General features: G+C 43.2%; 1 protein-coding gene across 1 annotated transcript in view; it reads left to right on the top strand.

Moving 5' to 3' along the window:
• The window catches only part of UBE2E1 (ubiquitin conjugating enzyme E2 E1), a 56126-nt gene extending 38309 nt beyond the window's left edge, over positions 1-17817 (top strand). The window contains exons 4-6 of the mRNA XM_033166145.1: positions 6297-6429; positions 15657-15804; positions 16883-17817. Of these exons, the coding sequence (XP_033022036.1) occupies positions 6297-6429; positions 15657-15804; positions 16883-16980 (379 nt within the window). The 3' untranslated portion in view covers positions 16981-17817. The remainder of the gene's footprint in view (positions 1-6296; positions 6430-15656; positions 15805-16882) is intronic.
• The last annotated feature ends 1486 nt before the right edge of the window (positions 17818-19303 follow it).

Here is a 19303-nt window from a genome sequence, read left to right as displayed (position 1 = left end):
GGTGATCGACCTGTTGGACACCCCTGCTCTATAACAGGCACCCCCAAACTCGGCCCTCCAGATGTTTTGGGACTACAACTCCCATCATCCCTAGCTAACAGCACCAGTGGTCAGGGATGGTGGGAATTGTAGTCCCAAAACATCTGGACGGCCGAATTTGAGGTTGCCTGCTCTATAGGCATCGAGATCTCATTTCTTTCTGATGTCATAAAATCAGCCTAGAACAAATTTCTGTCGAGTGGGTGGACAACTACTGTATATGTGACTGATTTTAATGATAGCTTAAGACCTACTTCCAATCCACCTTAAAGCCAAAAAATAGAAAGTCTCTTCCCCCAATCTTTGTCACCTCCCCCATGCTTCTTCAAGACATTTCTTCCCTAGACAATTCATCAATTTAGTTTAATCTTGACACTGAAGAACAGCATGGATCTGTATGTAATGGAAGTGGACAAACATTGTTCTACTCTGTGTTTTGCTTGTCGCTTGACTGATTGGCATGTTTCTCCTGGACTGCTGGAGCACAGCAGTCTAAAGGTGTTTGGGTGTTGTTTTTTCAAGACGGTTTTTTTTGGGGGGGCAGGAGGTTGCCCCCTTGATTTTCTACAGTTAGCCTTAAAATCCTATCGGTGTTTAATTACTGTTTTCAAGCAAGGTGTTTTGCAATTAATGGCCATAAGGCATCATTTTGACCCATCCAGGCTGGTCAGGTTCTTTATCGTAACGCCACGAGGTTTTGGCTGTGAAACACCGTAGAATCAAAACAGACGTAAAACACACAACGCTGAACTCCTTGAAAAAGCTGGCAAATTGTGGCTCAGAGCTTGCAGTGCAAAACCTGTTGTGGAAGAAGAGTTAGAAGAAGAAGAACAACTGAAAACTGGTTCTTCCTCGCATATGTACAGGAATAGGCTTCATGCCAGCTCAGATTTATTGATTTCTGAAATCTAAGGTGGGAGGTAGGTAGCAAGACCTCTCACAGGCACCTCTCTGTTGTTCCTAAACCCAGGTCTGCTGAAAGTCTGCCCGTACATCTCAAACAAGTGTCAGTTTTCAAGGCTGTGATCCTTGGAGATAGGGGAGGGAACCGTCCAGGTACCTCCATCATGTCTAGATCCAGACCTCCTGAGAACCTTTTCCTGAGCTGTTTTTTATTTTAAGGGCTTCTTTTGTGATTTGATTTTAAATGCTCTTAAGCTACGTCCAGAGCAAGTTTTTGACCGGAGAGCAGAATAAGAATACAATACAATCAGGAATATCTATGTTTGTACTCGGGGGGCTGGGGCGTGCATCTTGTCAAGGTTTCCTGGCCTCCTATGATAGCCATGTTGCAAGTTGCATAGAAGATGCAAATCCTAGGGATGGTTTCTCGTCGTATGTGCTCACGGAAGTTAACAGTGAATGTGGTTTGGCCAAAAATAATATGAAAAATATTGCATAAATATGTAGTTCACTTTTTATCAAGGCCACATAGCCACCTCCCTCTTTCAGGAATGGTAATGTGAGGTTTGCGTGATGATGCCGCTCACAAATAACGAAGCAGGAACCCAAACAGTCTTTTGGCAGTTTTATTGGTGCAAACTGTTTACAGTGCAGAGCTACAGAAAGCATGTCTGTCTCAGTCGCTGGCAGAATCCGGGAGTGGCCCCATCCGGCTCCTTCCCCAGCATAAGAGCTTCGGCACCCCAAATCTCCTCCTGCCCTCCTTACGTTTCATCCTTCTGCGCAGTTGGGGCGCTGGAACTGGCGTGCTTGCCTCCTGACCAGCCGGACGAGGTAGCTCTTTGCAGCATCCCTGAGCCCTCTCCTCTCCCGGCTGGCCCCTTCCCCTTCCTCCCCACTGGAGGTGTGGCTGCTCTTCGTGTTGGAAGAGGTGTTGCTGCTCAAAAGGCGGCGACTCTGTTCCCCTCAGCAGGCCAGGTGGCAGTTCCCTGACAGGTAATGATCCAGAATAAAGCACATGGATGGCATCCATGCTCAGGTGTTATTTATACCTAATATGGACTAAGTGGTTGTTGTCAGAGCTAAACACAGGTTCACATATATTGTGCCTTGAATATGATTCTTCATACAAAGGCAAAGTGTAAATGCCAGAATAAATAAACCTGAAAGTTCCCCCCCCCCCCCGCAAAGTCACAAGCTCTTTGACAGCTGCCGTAAAGTACAATGAACGTTAGCTTTCTTTTTTTGGCTTTAATACTTTAGTTTTCTCTAAGTTGGCCATGTGTTTGACAGCTTGATAGAAATGTGATAGTATGGCACATTCGGCTTAACTTGAGTGTAATGACTGAAGCTCCTAAAGGTATAATTTTGTATTCATGTGTCTACATAATCTCATGTGAAATGGATTATCTGCATGGATTTACCAGAATATCTGTAATGCCTCACCTACGGTGTCGTTTTAATGTGTCTGCTAAAGATAGCCTGGTGACACTCAGTGGAAATACTATTGCTTTTTTCAATAAAGCAGCTATTTCATTAAAGGGTGAGCAGCCTTTGGCCCAAGTACAATGGGCAGGCTAAAATTCCATGCAGGTGCTGGGGGGGGGGGGGGGAATGGGGAAAAAGAGAGGGGCAGAGAGAGAAAGTGGGATTCTCCTCCCACTTTTGGCTTCAGCCCTGGACATCTCCAACATGTGCCCCCCAATTCTGTAGCCCACTGCAGAAAAAAAGTTTCCTCACCTATGCTAAAAGGGTTTGTAACAAATAAAGTTAAATGCCTTGGTAGCTTTTAATTTGAATATTAGTGGTTCTACATGGTATGCCCATATATACATACCTCTATTCCATTATTTTCATTTTTAAGTCATGAATTTTATGTGAACGATAGATAGGAAAGGCAAAAAAGACAGACCCTTGCTCATTGCTAATTTTGATGAGAAATACTCTAGTTGTTTTTTTTTTGTAATTCTTTCAGCATGCAAAGTACTTTTAATGCTCTGCTACATAGATAGCCCATACTCCCATTTGCAACTAAAGAACTTTCATCAAAATATACCTGCTAAATGTGTAGTTGATTATGGATTTGAACTCTGATTTCTCAGTTTCTTTTTGTTGTCTGGTTTGATTTTAACGTGCTGTGGAGAGGTAATATAGTATTCCAAATGTGGATATTCATTTGGTATTGTTATAATCCTATGCTTGTAAAATCAAATTAAAAATTATGGCCACAGTGGATCTCCCGCTTTTTGGAAATGCAACAGGCATGCATGATCAACTCTGATTTGGATGTAAGAGATTATTGACCATATTTATTGCAGTAACATTATTCAGTTGGCAATGCTTTGCTTTTGGCAACTAGAAACTGTCTAAAACAGGTCCACAGAAAAGTGACTGCATGGGGGGGTAGCCAAGTTCCCTTGTGCATTAAGTTAAGAGTCCCTGTTGACAATCCCAGTTTTCATGTAGCTGCACTTGATTGCTATTAATGAATCGCAAATACTTGTTCCATGTTGCAGTTCCATCGTAAGATAGTTCCCTAATTCAGTTTGAGGCAATGGTAGTAGTATTTAGCAGCATCCCATTTACACGATTCCTTGGACTGTTGGCTAAGGGTACTCAAGAGAGCTGTTTCTCAATAAGTTTACACAGCTAGCCCTGGTGTCTGTCAAGGCTGATCGTGCAAGTAATGTTTACAGCCCATTACATCTCCAGTAACTTCAGAGAGTATATAGATCTGGAACAAGACGCAGAGAAATAATTAACGGAGAGATGCGGAGTATCATGAGTCTTTGGGGTACATGGGGAAAGGACTGTTGATGTTCCAAGCTTAATTTCACTGTGAAGTTTTCAAGAGAGGGAAGGCCATTGAAAGTAAAGTATCTTAGCTGTTGTGCTCCATTTCAAAAATGTATGTTCAGCTTCTAAGTTGGTTTCTGCCTTGCAGCTCTCCTGATACTTCCTCTATAAAGTACTCTTGGTCAATAGTCAAGTCTGAAGGACTCCCTGGTCCTGAATGGGGTAACTGTGCCCCCAAAGGACCAGGTGCGCAGCCTGGGAGTCATTTTGGTCTCACAGCTGTCCATGGAGGCGCAGGTTAATTCTGTGTCCAGGGCAGCTGTCTACCAGCTCCATCTGGGGCGCAGGCTGAGACCCTACCTGCCCGTGGACTGTCTCGCCAGAGTGGTGCATGCTTTAGTTATCTCTCGCTTGGACTACTGCAACGCGCTTTACGTGGGGCTAACTTTGAAGGTGACCCGGAAACTACAACTAATCCAGAATGTGGCAGCTAGACTGGTGACTGGGAGTGGCCGCTGAGATCACATAGCACCAGTCCTGAAATGCCTACATTGGCTCCCAGTACATTTCTGAGCACAATTCAAAGTGTTGGTGCTGACCTTTAAAGCCCTAAATGGCCTTGGCCCAGTATACCTGAAGGAGCGTCTCCACCCCCATCATTCACCCTGGACACTGAGGTCCAGCTCCGAGGGCCTTCTGGGGGTTCCCTCACTGTGAGAAGCAAAGCTACAGGAAACCAGGCAGAGGGCCTTCTCAGTAGTGACGCCCGCCCTGTTGTCAAGGAAGTAAACAACTATCTGACTTTTAGAAGACATCTGAAGGCAGCCCTGTTTAGGAAAGTTTTTAATGTTTGATGTTTTATTGTATTTTTAATTCTTTGTTGGAAGCCGCCCACAGTGGCTGGGAAAACCCAGCCTGATGGGCCGGGTATAAATCAATGATGTTGATGATGAAGATGCATGAAGCACCAATCTTGGTTTAGTCAGTGCTTGCTTGGACAGAAATCCCATGCATGCCTCCTTGTGTTCCATCATGCTACATAGGAAAGTGTTCAGTGGTTGCTCATGAGAAATCAGCCAAACCCAGAACTTCTAAAAACTAAGTTCTTTATTGTGCAGATATTTACAGTGGAGCAAAAGTTCAAACGTCCATCTCATCCCTCTGCAGAGTCCGGGAATGAACCCTTCCGGTTCTTGGTCCAGCAAAAGAGGCACGGGATTCTAAACCCCCGCCTCCCTCTTCCACGTCTTTCCTGTCTGTTAATTCGGGGCGTGGGAAACTGTCCCTGTTCCCCGCTTCCCCCTTGGTGCTCAGGCTCTGCGATCCCTTCACAGCCCCTGCGCCGACTTCCTGCCTCCAACTCCCCCTCCCCACTGGAAGAATGGTCGCTTCCTCCCGAGGAGTGGGATGACGAACTGCTGAACAACGGGGGTGGTTCCCTGTACTGCTGGGATGCTACCGGCCGTGTGGAGGGGGGCTTCCTGACAGAAAGAAACACAATCAATCAACAATTTGTTGTTGTTACTTGGCCTCTGTCTTCCTGTGCCAATGACAAGGGATTGCAGTGCCTTTATGTGATGGGAGGAAATCCAGAATGTGAAGCTTCTCCCATCAGTATTACATCCCACTGCTGGGGAAAGCTTCGCTCGCTAATTTACCGCTTCAAATGCCTAAAAATTTCTCAGCTTGCATCTTAATTCACTTAACCCGTTAACATGGATTCTGATTTTAAGCCTATCCTGAGGAGTGGGTGTATTAAATTTTTTTTAAAAATTGTACACTCGTTAATTTATTTGGTACGTATGTGAAAGGCAATTCATAAATTTAGTGGCAACAACGATAACTTTCTAGGATAGTGTGTACTCAGCTGAAGCAAAATTGCCAAGCCTCCTGTTTGCTCTTTAGGTAGTGTTTTAATTTCTTAAGAGGTTTAGGATCTGGCAGTTAGTAGGTTTGAGTTTTTTGTTTTATTCCCCCCCCCACTGTTCTGTTATTTATTGGCTTGGGAATAAATCGTATTGAGTGTTCATTTTTGTTCTCTCAGGGAAAGTAGAGAAGTCTTGTTGTTGCTTTATATTATCTGTTCACATAGAAAGTAATAGTTCTCTATCCCACTAAGCAAAACTTCTGAAAATTGTGTTTTACTGATGGTGTGTGCTGCAGAATACTTAAATCAGTTGCCCCTGTGTCTTTTACTTACTTTGAAGGAGGATTTGGGTTGGGGGGGGCAGCTGACTTCCAAATCAAGTCAGTAAATAAGAATACTTAACTAACAGCTTGGTTCTGCCCCCCACCAACATAAATCCTGTCTACGCCCATGGGCACAGCAATATTTCCTGCTCTTCCATCCTCAACATCATCCACAGCTGAAATCTGCTTAGATGAAATCTTACTGCAAGCCGTGCCCTACACTGTTGTCAGTGCCTGTATCCTTAGTTTTATATCCTGCCTTAGTTTTATACCCTGCATAATATCCTTTGCGGAAATCGAACTGTTTTTCTTAAATATTAGAGGCAAATCTCTGTAAAGGTCTCCTTTCCCCCCTTGTGACTTCACAGTGCTGGCCCCAAGGGTGACAACATCTATGAATGGAGATCGACTATCTTAGGACCTCCGGGCTCAGTATACGAGGGTGGAGTTTTCTTCCTCGACATCACATTTACACCAGAATACCCTTTCAAGCCTCCAAAGGTAAGAAATGCGATGCACAGTTAATGTTTGCTTCCAGTGTGCGATGCTGCCACTTGTTGATCCACGGTACACAGTTATTCAGAGGCATACCCATAATATTTCTGGGGATCAGAGGGCATTCTGGGAAAGTGAGTGAGTGGCTGAAGCCCAGCTCTTTCCTTACAATACAACTTAAAAGGGGGGACATACAGGCTCATGTGGCTGGAGTGGGTCCCATAAGTGTTTGCGGTGGCCACAGGTGCTGCCTTCCGGAAGGCAGGTTTGTAGTAAGAATAAGAATAAGAATGAGTAATTTATTTATTATTTATACCCAGCCACTCTGGGCAGCTCCCAACAGAATATTAAAAACACTATAAAACGTCAAACATCTAAAACAGGGCTGCCTTCAGGTGTCTTCTAAAAGTCAGGTAGTTGTTTATTTCCTTGACATCTGATGGGAGGGCGTTCCACAGGGCGGGCGCCACTACCGAGAAGGCCCTCTGCCTGGTTCCCTGTAACCTCACTTCTCGCAGGGAGGGAACCACCAGAAGGCCCCCGGAGCTGGACCTCAGTGTCCGGGCTGAACAATGGGGGTGGAGACGCTGGACCGAGGCCATTTAGGGCTTTAAAGATCAGCACCAACACTTAGAATTGTGCTCAGAAACGTAATAGGAGCCAATGTAGGTCTTTCAGGACCGGTGTTATGTGGTCTCGGCAGCCACTCCCAGTCAACAGTCAAGCTGCCACATTCTGGAGTAGTTGTAGTTTCCAGGTCACCTTCAATGGTAGCCCCACATAGAGCGCATTGCAGTAGTCTAAGCGGGAGATGACTAGAGCATGTGCCATTCTGGTGAGACAGTCTGCGGGCAGGTAGGGTCTCAATCTGCATACCAGATGGAGCTGGCAGACAGCTGCCCTGGATACAGAATTGACCTGCGTCTCCATGGACAGTTGTGAGTCAAAATGACTCCCAGGCTGTGCACCTGGTCCTTCAGGGGCACAGTTACCCCATTCAGGACCAGGGAGTCCCCCACACCTGCCCACCCTCTGTCCCCCCAAAACAGTACTTCTGTCTTATCAGGATGCAACCTCAATCTGTTAGCTGCTACCCATCCTCCATTCACCTCCAGGCACTCACACAGGACCATTGTACCTTTCCCCTGCCATATTGGTCCAAGTGGGACCACAACAGCATGAAGGTGTTTTGAGATATTAGATTACCTGTGAAGTGTTGCAGCTCAATATACAGTGGTACCTCGGGTTAAGAACTTAATTCGTTCTGGAGGTCCGTTCTTAACCTGAAACTGTTCTTAACCTGAAGCATCACTTTAGCTAATGGAACCTCCCACTGCCGCTGCGCCGCCAGAGCACGATTTCTGTTCTTATCCTGAAGCAAAGTTCTTAACCTGAAGCGTTATTTCTGGGTTAGCGGAGTATGTAACCTGAAGCGTATGTTACCTGAAGTGTCTGTAACCTGAGGTACCACTGTATATTCACTGCTTATTCACTAACGTATCTCACCTTTTGGAATACATATTTTCTATAATTCCAGTAGGTTTGGCCGGCAAAGATCCAATTCTGTAATTCAAGTTGGACATAAACTGCCTAATATGTTACTTACAAACAGTAGCAATAACTTGTTGCTGTTGACCAGTTTTGTAATCTTTCTGTTCAGTTTGTGCCTTTAAAACATGTTGATTGATATTTCATAAAAATGATTTTTATAAAAAAAAAAAAATTTAAAAACCCTTTCAAATGCTTAAAAAAACTGTTGTTTACAATAGTGCTATAAAAAGCATTTAAACAGTGCCCTTCATCTATTAGGATCCCAAGCTTCTTTACAAACTGTGAAATAGCTGTGCTCTAAAACGATGTATCTTGTTAATTGCTGTTGAAAATGCAGTCAATGAAACACAGCACTCCATAAAGAATTTACTCTGTTAAGAAAGATCTAATTTAGCAAAAGGCTTTTAAATCTTTAGTTAATCCTAATTTTATTAATGTCTGCTGGTGTCCTCTTGGTATAACGAAATACTGAATTATCATCTTTGCTGTATTCTCCCCCCGACCCCAATTTGTTCTAAATCGGGATTCTTAAATTCTCACACAAATGCTGCGTGAGACCGGAAGTATTCCATGTGTGACCTTGAAATCGTTTTCTGTGTAGATTTTACCTGGGCCTTCTGGAACCTTCCAGGGATGTTACCATACTTTAGAAGCCAAGGCTGGATCTAGACACATCAAAAAAGTGATTCAGTTAAACATGTTGTAAACTTCATAAAGGGAAATCCCGTTGACAAAAGATGGGACTCCACAGCGCCATCTGGTGTCACCATGTTATAATTCATATAAAGTGTTTTTTCTTTACTAATCTATCTGAGGCCCAAGACAGAAATAAATAAATTTTGAATGAATGGTTTAATCACCCCTGCTTATGCCTTGTGTATCTTCTGAGTCTAATCCAAATGAATGGACCCTGGGTGGATCTAAACACAGGGGGGAAATGCTGTACATAAGTCAGAAATTAGATGGTTTTATATTTGATAATAATTTTTTATTAGTTTTCAATTACAATAATCCAATCTTAGTCTCATTATAACAATGCCAAATTATAATACAGTTACTAATACCAATCATTCAGATGCCAAATTATAGAATTTAGGTGCCCCCCCCCCGCATGTTAGAATTGATGGTTTGATAATTTACTTTATTTCTGGATTCCAAAATCTTATTAATTTCAATTACACTCCAGTCAAAATAACAATCCCTCAAACAACAGCTGAAATTTTAACGACTTCCATTCGTATTGACATATTAAATGATTTATAAAACTACAGGCGAAGCATTCAAACTATATCCTTGTTCTTTCTCTGTGTGGCTAGAAATTAGATAGTTTTAACAAAAGAAAAAAATCTCTATGGAAAACGGCGCTTTAAAATTTCATGCTCTCTGGCACCATCTGGGGTTGCATGTGTATAGCGTATTCAAATCCCTGTTACTTTAGTAATGTAGCTCAGGGGTGGCCAGCTCCCAAGAGACTGCGATCTTCTCACAGAGTTAAAAACTGGCAGTGATCTACCCCCTTTTGGGGGGTTCAGGTCAAAGTTGTTCAGCTTTTTTTAGGGGAGCCAATGATGACCAGTGATCTACCACAGACATCCAGTGATCTACCGGTAGATCACGATCTACCTGTTGTACATGCCTGATGTAGCTGATTCCCCTGACCTGTTCCATCTCTGGGTCAACCAGCAACCATTTTCTTTAATGGGAGATAAGACATTTCTGTATTGTGGCCCACGCTGGCCTTCTGGGAGCTGCAGAATATACTTGTGAAAGACACCATGCGTTTTCTATACGAACACTGAGAAGGCGAGACCAAATCAGTGATTAACTATCATAGCAATAAATGAGTAGTCGTTCTGGTGGGATGATTCCTGTAATTGAGAGATAGTTGTAAATAATTTTTATTCTTTTCTTTTGTTGCTTAATTGTATTGAATTTTTCTTTTTAAAAGGAACACACATGAATGAATCAGCCTGTTATAAGACAATAATGCACCCAGCAGCCCTGGACTCTGAAATATATGCTTACAGCCCTATGACAGATAGGAAAGGAGATAGTATACTAAGCAAATAGAAAAGTAGCCACCGGCATATCTTAGGTTGGATCCAGCCTGAGTTAGTTGCTATTGAAATCAGTGCATTCAGTTTTTGTTTTTTTAATTTTTATTTTTTAAAGCAGAAATTTTTTTATTTTCATCAACCACTAGCAATAAAATAAAATGTACTGAAGATAGAGGTCAAATCTTAACTCTAGGAAATACATTTTGGGGGTTTACATCAATAATCAAATAATAGATCTTATTCTAATTTCCCCCGCTAAAAACCTTGCAGTTTTTGCTGTCATCTGATCATCTTGATCTGCTAAAAGAAAGGACACAGTAGCAATGGTTGAGTGACCCGGCATGGACAGTAGGAAAGGGGTAATAACTCCTCACTCCTCAAATCTTTAGAAAGAGTGTAGGCCAGAAGCACGAGCCACTGACTCAGTACAGCGGTACCTCGGGTTAAGAACTTAATTCGTTCCAGAGGTCCGTTCTTAACCTGAAACTGTTCTTAACCTAAAGCACCTCTTTAGCTAATGGGACCTTCCGCTGCCGCTGCGCTGCCAAAGCACAATTTCTGTTCTTAACCTGAAGCATTATTTCTGGGTTACTGGAGTATGTAACCCGAGGTACCACTGTACTGCCATCTCCACAGGGACATAACCTTTTCCCCAGTGGAATTTTTTGAAATTGACCCCCAAGTACAGCCGAAGGCAGTACTTACTGTACATTCAATCTTGCAAGAGTGAAAGCGTGTCTGAATTTTGGAATTGTCAAATTTTTCAAAGAGGGTGTGCCAAAGTGTAAAAAGGACTAGATGGAAAATAATCATACCACAGACAAAAATTCCTTATTGTGGCCAGAGTTAACCTGCATTCAGTTAACATAGGCTGGATCCAACCCATATTACTTAATTACTTTTATCTTCTCTGCTGTTCCTGAATAACAGCTTTGCTGCCTCACCTCCAGGGCCGGTGCAGCCATTAGGTAGGGGGAGGTTGCCACCTCAGGTGGCAGAAGTCCCCAGGATGGCACCCCACCTCCTCTACCACCGGAGCAGATTTGGGGTGAGATCTTGCCCTCTCTCCCGAAATTCTTTACCAGTGGTGGAGGGGGTGAGGCAAACAGTGAAATGGGATGTGCCGCCCCTGCTCACCTCTGCAGACAGGTAAACTACCTTCCTAGAATCATAGAATTGTAGAGTTGGGAGGGACCATGAGGGGTCATCCAGTCCAACCCCCAGCAATGCAGAAATCTTTTGCCCAAAGTGGGGCTCGAACCCACAGCCCTGAGGTTAAGAGACTCATGCTTTACTGACTGAGCTATTCCAATGGGAGAGGAGAGATATTGGAGGTATGCTTTGAGTGCCAGAGATCTTGAAAGAGTTGAGCTGAGCTATTCTATTCTTGGGACGTGGGTGGCGCTGTGGGTTAAACCACAGAGACTAGGGCTTGCCGATCAGAAGGTCGGTGGTTTGAATCCGCATGACGGGGTGAGCTCCCGTTGCTCGGTCCCAGCTCCTGCCCACCTAGCAGTTCGAAAGCATGTCAAAGTGCAAGTAGATAAATAGGTACCACTCTGGCGGTAAGGTAAACGGCGTTTCCGTGCGCTGCTCTGGTTTGCCAGAAGCAGCTTTGTCATGCTGGCCACATGACCCAGAAGCTGTTCGCCGGCTCCCTTGGCCATTAACGCGAGATGAGTGCCGCAACCCCAGAGTCGGACACGACTGGACCTAATGGTCAGGGGTCCCTTTACCTTTACTCTATTCTTGGACACAATACATCCAGAATCAAAGTTAGACTGGAGACTGGATCATGATAGAAACTTTCTGGAAATCTTGACAACTTCATTGTAGCATATAAAAATACTTTTGTGCAGTTAATGCAGTTTCTGGGAGACTTATTCCAGACGATGTAATCCAGTTCAGTTACATGTGTTGCACATTACCCCCAAGCATATGTTTGAGTAGCGGTTTCATGCAAAATAAATGTCTGACACTCCATGTCGCTTTTTTCCACGGTGGCTAGACTTCTCCTGGCATCTGTGCAAGCAAGTGCTTAAGGCTTTAAGGACCAAATTGTGTTACAGGCATACGCATGTAACAGTATACACCCACCCACAACACAGACGGTTATACGCTTTTTAAACAGGTGCTTTTGGGGGGGGGGCAGAAGTAGGAGAGATGTGAGTGCTTTAATCTCACTCCACAAAAACTCAAGGCTTTTTTGAAGTTTGAAACGTGTGTTTGGAGTTACGTAACACTTCTCCACTTATTGCAAACCAGGCCGTCATGCATGCAGTTAGTGGAGGGGAGAGGGAAACAAACCAGACTTCTTACTACCAACCCAATTCTGCTCCTCATACTACCGTATTGGCCTGAATATAAGCAGCACTCCCCCCCCAAAAAAAATTCTGACCGTGAAAATTTAAAGTGTGACTTACATTCACGACCTTACAGGTGGCAAGGTGGCTCAGTGTCCGTCCCCCCCCCGGAAGCAGCACGGGTATTTTCTTATTTTCTTTCCCCCCTTCAATTTTAAAGGTGCAGCTTATTTGCGGGTGCGGCTTATATTCGAGCCAGTACGGTACTTTTCTTCTTCCCTCCACCTTTGCAGCAGCTGGTGTGACTGGCAGGGATCCCAGATTCAGCAGATCACGATCATTTTAAGACAGGAATCTGCTGAGTGCTCCAAATTCAATGCAGCCTGTCATACATAGATACAGATACACATGGGCGCATGTATTTGTGTGATGTCTAAGCCTCAGCCTGAGCCCACACACAGTTTCTGCAGGAGCCACGTGTTCCTCTTTTGGGTAGACGCTTTGCTACCCGGCCTTCCGATTTCCGTACTTTGTCATCCCTATGCAGACTAGCTGCTTCAGAAACAGAGCACAAATTAAGTCATGTATCCTGCTTTCGAGTCCCCGGAGGAAGAATGTGGTAAAATGTGACAGATAAAATGAAAAGTGCGCTTGAAATGTCTAATGAGAAATTCTCCCATGGACATTGACATTTGTGGCAAAAGGTTACCAATTTCTGTTCTTTAATCAGGCAACTGTCTCCAGGAGAAAGTGGTGCATAGGTACACTGTAAATTACATGGTTGTTCTTCTGCGGCCTCGGAAACGGAGGAAAGTAATGATAGATTATTGCTGCAGTAATCCCAGTGCACCTTTTAAACCTGTGTAAATCTGATGTAATAAAGACGGTTGGCACAAGAGGGCAGCAGCTCGCCATTAATGTAGATGCTCGCCCTTATTCTTGTGACTATTCTAATTAGTTTCCAAGGAAGAATAATAGTTCTCACACTGGTGATAAAACCATTAGACTAGTAATAGCTCCGTAAATTATACCGGGTTCAAAACATGAAACTTAATTTCACTATTTGGAGCAGAGTTCAGTAATCACTTTAGCAGTGGTTACGAACTTAATTTGTTCCAGAGGTCCGTTCTTAACCTGAGGTACCACTTTAGCTAATGGGGCCTCCCGCTGCCACTGCACCGCCGGCGCACAATTTCTGTTCTCATCCTGAGGTAAAGTTCTTAACCCGAGGTACTACTTCCAGGTTAGCAGAGTCTGTAACCCGAAGTGTTTGTAACCCGAGATAACACTGTAGCTACTACATTTTTTAAAGATTTGCCTTGAGAAAGTCTTTAAACCTCTTTTGGCATTTCGCTTTCCATTTTTAAGTTCGGAATAGAGTAGTTGCTTTGGAAGACAATAACCAGGCATCCGCACAACATGACCAGCACAACGAAGTTGATGTTGAAGAATCATTGCTTCAACACTGGTAATCTTTGCTTCTTCCAGTACACTGGCATTAATTCACCTGTCTTCCCATTTTATTTAGGGCCTGCTTGCTCAGAATGAACCCAGGCACCAAGTGAGCCAGGGGTTATTCACAGCCTGGCCTATGTGAGGTGATCTTTCCAGTCACCCCAAATTTACTTTACAGCTCCCAATACAGCTGTATAAGAGTAGACTCAAAATTCCAGTGCTTCCAGCAAAGCGGGACTATCAGAACAGCAGCAACGGATTTGCTGTAATACTTTTAGCCAGGCTGAGTGTGGAGGAAACTACCGAGGAGTCTCTGTGTTAGGATTCTTCTCTAGAGACAAAGCCAAGTGGGGTGATATTGAGAGAATAAGTGTAACTGAAGAAATTACTGGTAACCATTTTAGCAAGTTCAGAAATGCCACACACATCAGGTCCAAACAGATGTATGTTAAGAGATGCTTAAGTTGATGTACAGCCATTATTATTTTGGGGCAGCATGTGTCCCCCCCCCCTTTGTCATTTACTAAAAGACAAGTCTTATTAACTCGGTAGCCAAAGCAGTGTGGAAATGCCTGCTAATCTAACTTTGAAGATGACATTCCGTTTTTAACAATAGATCAAGACAGATTGGTGATTTGTACAAGAGCCAGTGTCCTCCGTTTAGCCCTTGCTGCTACAGTTGTCAAAGGGGGAAAATCTTTCCTGCCGCCCCCTAAAAGGAAAAGAAAAAAACACTCTTAAAATAGTTTTGCTCATAAATGCATGCATATGGGAGAGCTCAAGTGAGAATCGTCTTGCCTGGGGCTGTTCAGAGCACCTCCGTCTTAAGTGCTTAGAAGATTAGGGGAAACAGAATGATAGGTAGGCAGGAAATGAAATTCACCCTGCTGTGTGGGCATCTGCTTTTTAGGATATGAAATTCTTTGTCTTTTTGTTGTTGTTCAGTCGTTCAGTCGTGTCCGACTCTTCGTGACCCCATGGACCAGAGCACGCCAGGCACGCCTATCCTCCACTGCCTCCCGCAGTTTGGCCAAACTCATGCCAGTCGCTTCGAGAACCTCAAAAAAACCCCGCCTGTCATTGTGTCAGTTTGGCAGAAATTATTAGTTGAGATGGCAAGCGGTAGTCCGTGTTTTGTTGTTGTTGTTTAGTCATGTCCTACTCTTGGTGACCCCGTGGACCAGAACACGCCAGGCACTCCTGTCTTCCACTGCCTTCCGCAGTTTGGTCAGATTCATGTTGGTAGCTTCGAGAACACTGTCCAACCATCTCGTCCTCTGTCGTCCCCTTCTCCTCCTTGTGCCCTCCATCTTTCCCAACATCAGGGTCTTTTCCAGGGAGCCTTCTCTTCTCATAAGGTGGCCAACGTATTGGAGCCTCAGCTTCAGGATCTGCCCTTCCAGTGAGCACTCAGGGCTGATTTCCTTAAGAATGGATAGGTTTGATCTTCTTGCAGTCCATGGGACTCTCAAGAGTATGCTCCAGCACCATATAAATCATTTTAACTATATTCACTCACCCATGAACATAAAATCTAAGAACAGATAGTGCTTTGTTGAGATAAACTTTGAGGTACCATGGAACGTGTATTTGTTTTTAGTCCTTGGTCTTAGGAAGAACCCCGTTTGACTAAAGGCTATAGCAGGACATTAATCTTTGTAATGTGTATATATATATATGGAGGCAATATGATAGTCACCATCACTGACAAACTCGGTGCTTGAGTTCTAATGAGAGAAATGCTAGAGGGCCTGTCTGGAAAATCCCAGACAGAAAGCTATTTATGGCTGGGTCATTTTTGAATTGAAGAGGCTATAAACATTGATTTGTGTTTGTGTGTGTGTGTGTTTTCTTTTTTCTCTTGCAGGTTACCTTTCGGACAAGAATCTATCACTGTAACATTAACAGCCAAGGGGTGATTTGCCTGGACATCTTAAAAGACAACTGGAGTCCAGCGTTAACCATTTCTAAAGTCCTCCTTTCCATCTGCTCACTTCTCACAGACTGCAATCCTGGTAAGGCAGCCGAAACGGGGCGGTGGGTGGGAGAATCTCCGTTCTGTAGCAGGATTAAGCTTCAGAGCTTTTTCCTCTCTTTTAATTTTATATATTGAATTTCCTTTTTTAAAAAAAAAAAAAATTGCAAATTGGCTTCGGATTGAATAACTTATTGTTTCATGCATGCTTTTCAGAATGTATATATACATGGTTCTACATTCAGATCAGTTACACAAATACTGCTTTGGGTTTATTCAAGTAAAACAGGTGTGTAGGTGCAGCTGATGAATTCTGATGGAACAGTTCCACATGGAAGTTCCACATCTTTCACTTTGGCATGACTTACCCAGTTTACTATATTAGGAACCACTTTCTTGACAAGTAGTTTTTTTCCCCCCTGGGGGTACGCATACCCCTAAACATTTTGTGAATCTTTGTATTTTAGTCCATTTACTGTATTTATTTTTCCCGATTTGAACTATAAAACGGTGATTTTCTTGAGTCAAAATGAGAGTACCCCTAAACTTTTTTTGGGGGGGGAGCACTGACTATATGTATAGAAAAACCTGACTTCAGAATCTGAAATACACACATTTAGAATCTGAAATATTCCAAACAATTCTAAATTTAGAATTCCAAATTCATAGTGACAAGAGTTGCACATGTTTGATACAATACATAAAATGGTCCATGGACTGAGAAGCAGCAAAAGAATATGAAAAAACCCTTTTTTTGAATTAAGTGTGTAAGATTAAGAGAAGATTCCTTCTTTCCAGGTGCAAATCTCTTTTGTTTTGAATGAATATTAGAGGTGTGCTGTATCTGTAGAAACACCAACAGCCTGTTCTTATGCATAATTACTAAGAAATAAGTTTCCAGGGTTCAGTAGGCCTCACATGTGGCTGGAGAAACCCAGCCAGATGGGCGGGGTATAAATACTAAAATAATAATATTTGCAACTAAAACTTCAGTTCATTCACTGAACAGGTGGTTTTCGTAGTCCCCATTGGATTTAACCTCTTCTCTTGTGATATTTCCTTTCCCCCCCTGCCCCAAAGATCAATGACGAGCTGGAATTTTCTTTCTTCCTTTGCAGCTGACCCCCTGGTTGGAAGTATTGCTACTCAATATATGACTAACAGAGCAGAGCATGACAGAATGGCCAGACAGTGGACGAAGAGATATGCTACATAAACTGGAATTTTTTTCTCCAACTCTTGCGTTAAATCGTCTGTGATGGAAAGAGCTGCTCATGATTTTGAAGGGGTGGGGGACACGGGGGGAGGGAGGGAGAGGGGAGGAACTGAGAAAAGAGTAGGGTATTTCTATAACAGATTTTATTCAGTCTTTTATTTCCTAAGATTTTGTTGTTGTAACTTAAGGTATCTTGCTACAGTAGTCAGCTAGAATGGGGAATAGCATATTTTAAGACTGTCATTAGTTCAGCAATAGTAGCTCTGAATTATAGCACCAAGAAGAATGTAAACTACTTTGGCAATTGGAGGGGCGAGGGGGGGGGAGAGAAACGGGCGTTTGGTTAACTTGTGATAGGTAAAAGATTAAAAACAGCTTAATTTTGTACAGGTACATATATTTGGCATTTATGTAAAAGTTCTTTCAAGAAGATTCACTATGTGCTTCTTTTCTTTTAGTTTGGTTTTATTTTGTAAAAAGATGTTGGGAATATCTTCTTTTTTTCCTCATGGGAGGTGGGAGAATTTGGTATTTAACAGATCCCTTTTAAAAGACAGCCATCTCATTGGTTTGAATTATGGGGGGGGGGGGTGGCTGTTTTGTTGCCTCACTTAGAACAGGGGAAGTAGTTCGTGTATATTCATTTTTTCTATGCCAAGTTAACCTTTGTGAAAATGAAAGGTTTTAACTAGGACTTAGGGCAACCTGTAGTGAAATACCTTAAGCTGTTTAACTGTAAGGCGTGAAATAGGAGTCACTCAGTGGATTGGTTGTATGTTGTGGGCTACCTAAGTCTGCATTTGTTACTGTGCTAATAAAAATATGTACAAAAAAACCCCACCTCTCCTTCTGTCTAATTGAAATAAAGGTTACCTTGGTTCTCAAACTTAATCCGTTCCAGAAGTCCGTTCCAAAACCAAACCGTTCCAAAACCAAGGAGCACTTTCCCATAGAAAGTAATGCAAAACGGATTAATCTTTTAAAAACAACCGCTAAAACAGCAATTTAACAGCAATTTTACTATCTAACAAGACCATTGATCCATAAATGAAAGCAAAGAACAATGTACTGCAGTCACACAATCAATCAGTCACAAAAACAAAACAAAAAAGCTAGAAAAACAAAAACACAAAATAAATAGCAAAAGCAGACAAACTTCAGCATAACACTCAAAATGGAAGTGTGGCACTCAAATTGGAAGCATAACACTAAAAAAGGAGCATGTTCGGCTTCCGAAAAAAAGTTTGCAAACCAGAACACTTACTTCCAGGTTTGCAGCGTTTGGGTTCCAAGTTGTTTGAGTACCAAGGCGTTTGGGAACCATGGTACCACTGTATATTCTGACAGAAAAACACCACACAGCAAATTAACAGTGTCGTGTAAGTTGCTGGCGCCTGGGGTAGGGCAAATGTTGTGTGCCCCTGGTGGACTGGGCAGCTGGGGTGGGGGCATGCACCACGGGGGCGCATGCAGAGTCCAAGCGGATTGTGAACTGAGCCCGCCTCCAACAGACTCCATTCGCCTGCCCACTAGACCAACCCACCTGCCAGGACTCTGTGCCTGTCGTGGGGTGCCTAATTGCGCCCAAAAAAAAGTACGCCTGGGGGCCACAGCCCCCTTACCCCCTCCTCGGGTTATACCTCTGCATCAAACTTCATAATCTAAAGGCAATAAGGTGCAGGGTCTCCAACTCGGCATATTCTTTTTAGAAATGGTTTGTTTATGCCTGAAAGCAGTGCTTTTTCCTGGGGGGACGCAGACCCCTAAACATTTTGTGAATCTTAAGTTTACATTTTGTGAATCTAAGGCCTCATTGAGGGGCAGTATTTCAATATGAATAGGAAAATGAGAGTACCCCTAAACAATTTTTAAAGAAAAAAAGCACTGCCTGAAAGTATATAGCCCTCTCATAGAATACCAGGGAAGTGTACGATGATACAGAAGCATTCAAAAAGCAATTAAAAGCAGTACAGAGCAATTATTAAAATGACTGCCTATCGGGAAATTTGCTTTGACTGTGTGCCTCTGTCAGATATGCTGTCACTTTCTCCATTTTGGACTAGTATGCTGTAAATATGCAATGCTTGGGAGCATGTCTTGGGGGGGGTGCTCTAATGGGAGGCTTTTGAATTTGGCAGCTGGCTCTAACTGGACCACTTCTGGGTGAAGGAAGATCCCATAAACAGTAGCGAGGGGAAGAGGAATTGTATAGGAGGAGCACAGCTCTGAAGTAGACACAACAAAAGTTTGATAGGCCAAATCCAGAATTTGAGCCAGTACTGATCTGCTGCTGCAAAATTGCCCTGCTCCTCTTAAAAACCAG

This window comes from Lacerta agilis, chromosome 12 (genome assembly GCF_009819535.1).
Source record: "Lacerta agilis isolate rLacAgi1 chromosome 12, rLacAgi1.pri, whole genome shotgun sequence".
NCBI lineage: Eukaryota > Metazoa > Chordata > Lepidosauria > Squamata > Lacertidae > Lacerta > Lacerta agilis.
Note: the sequence above shows the minus strand (reverse complement) of the source record. Positions and strands in the feature narration are given on the sequence as shown.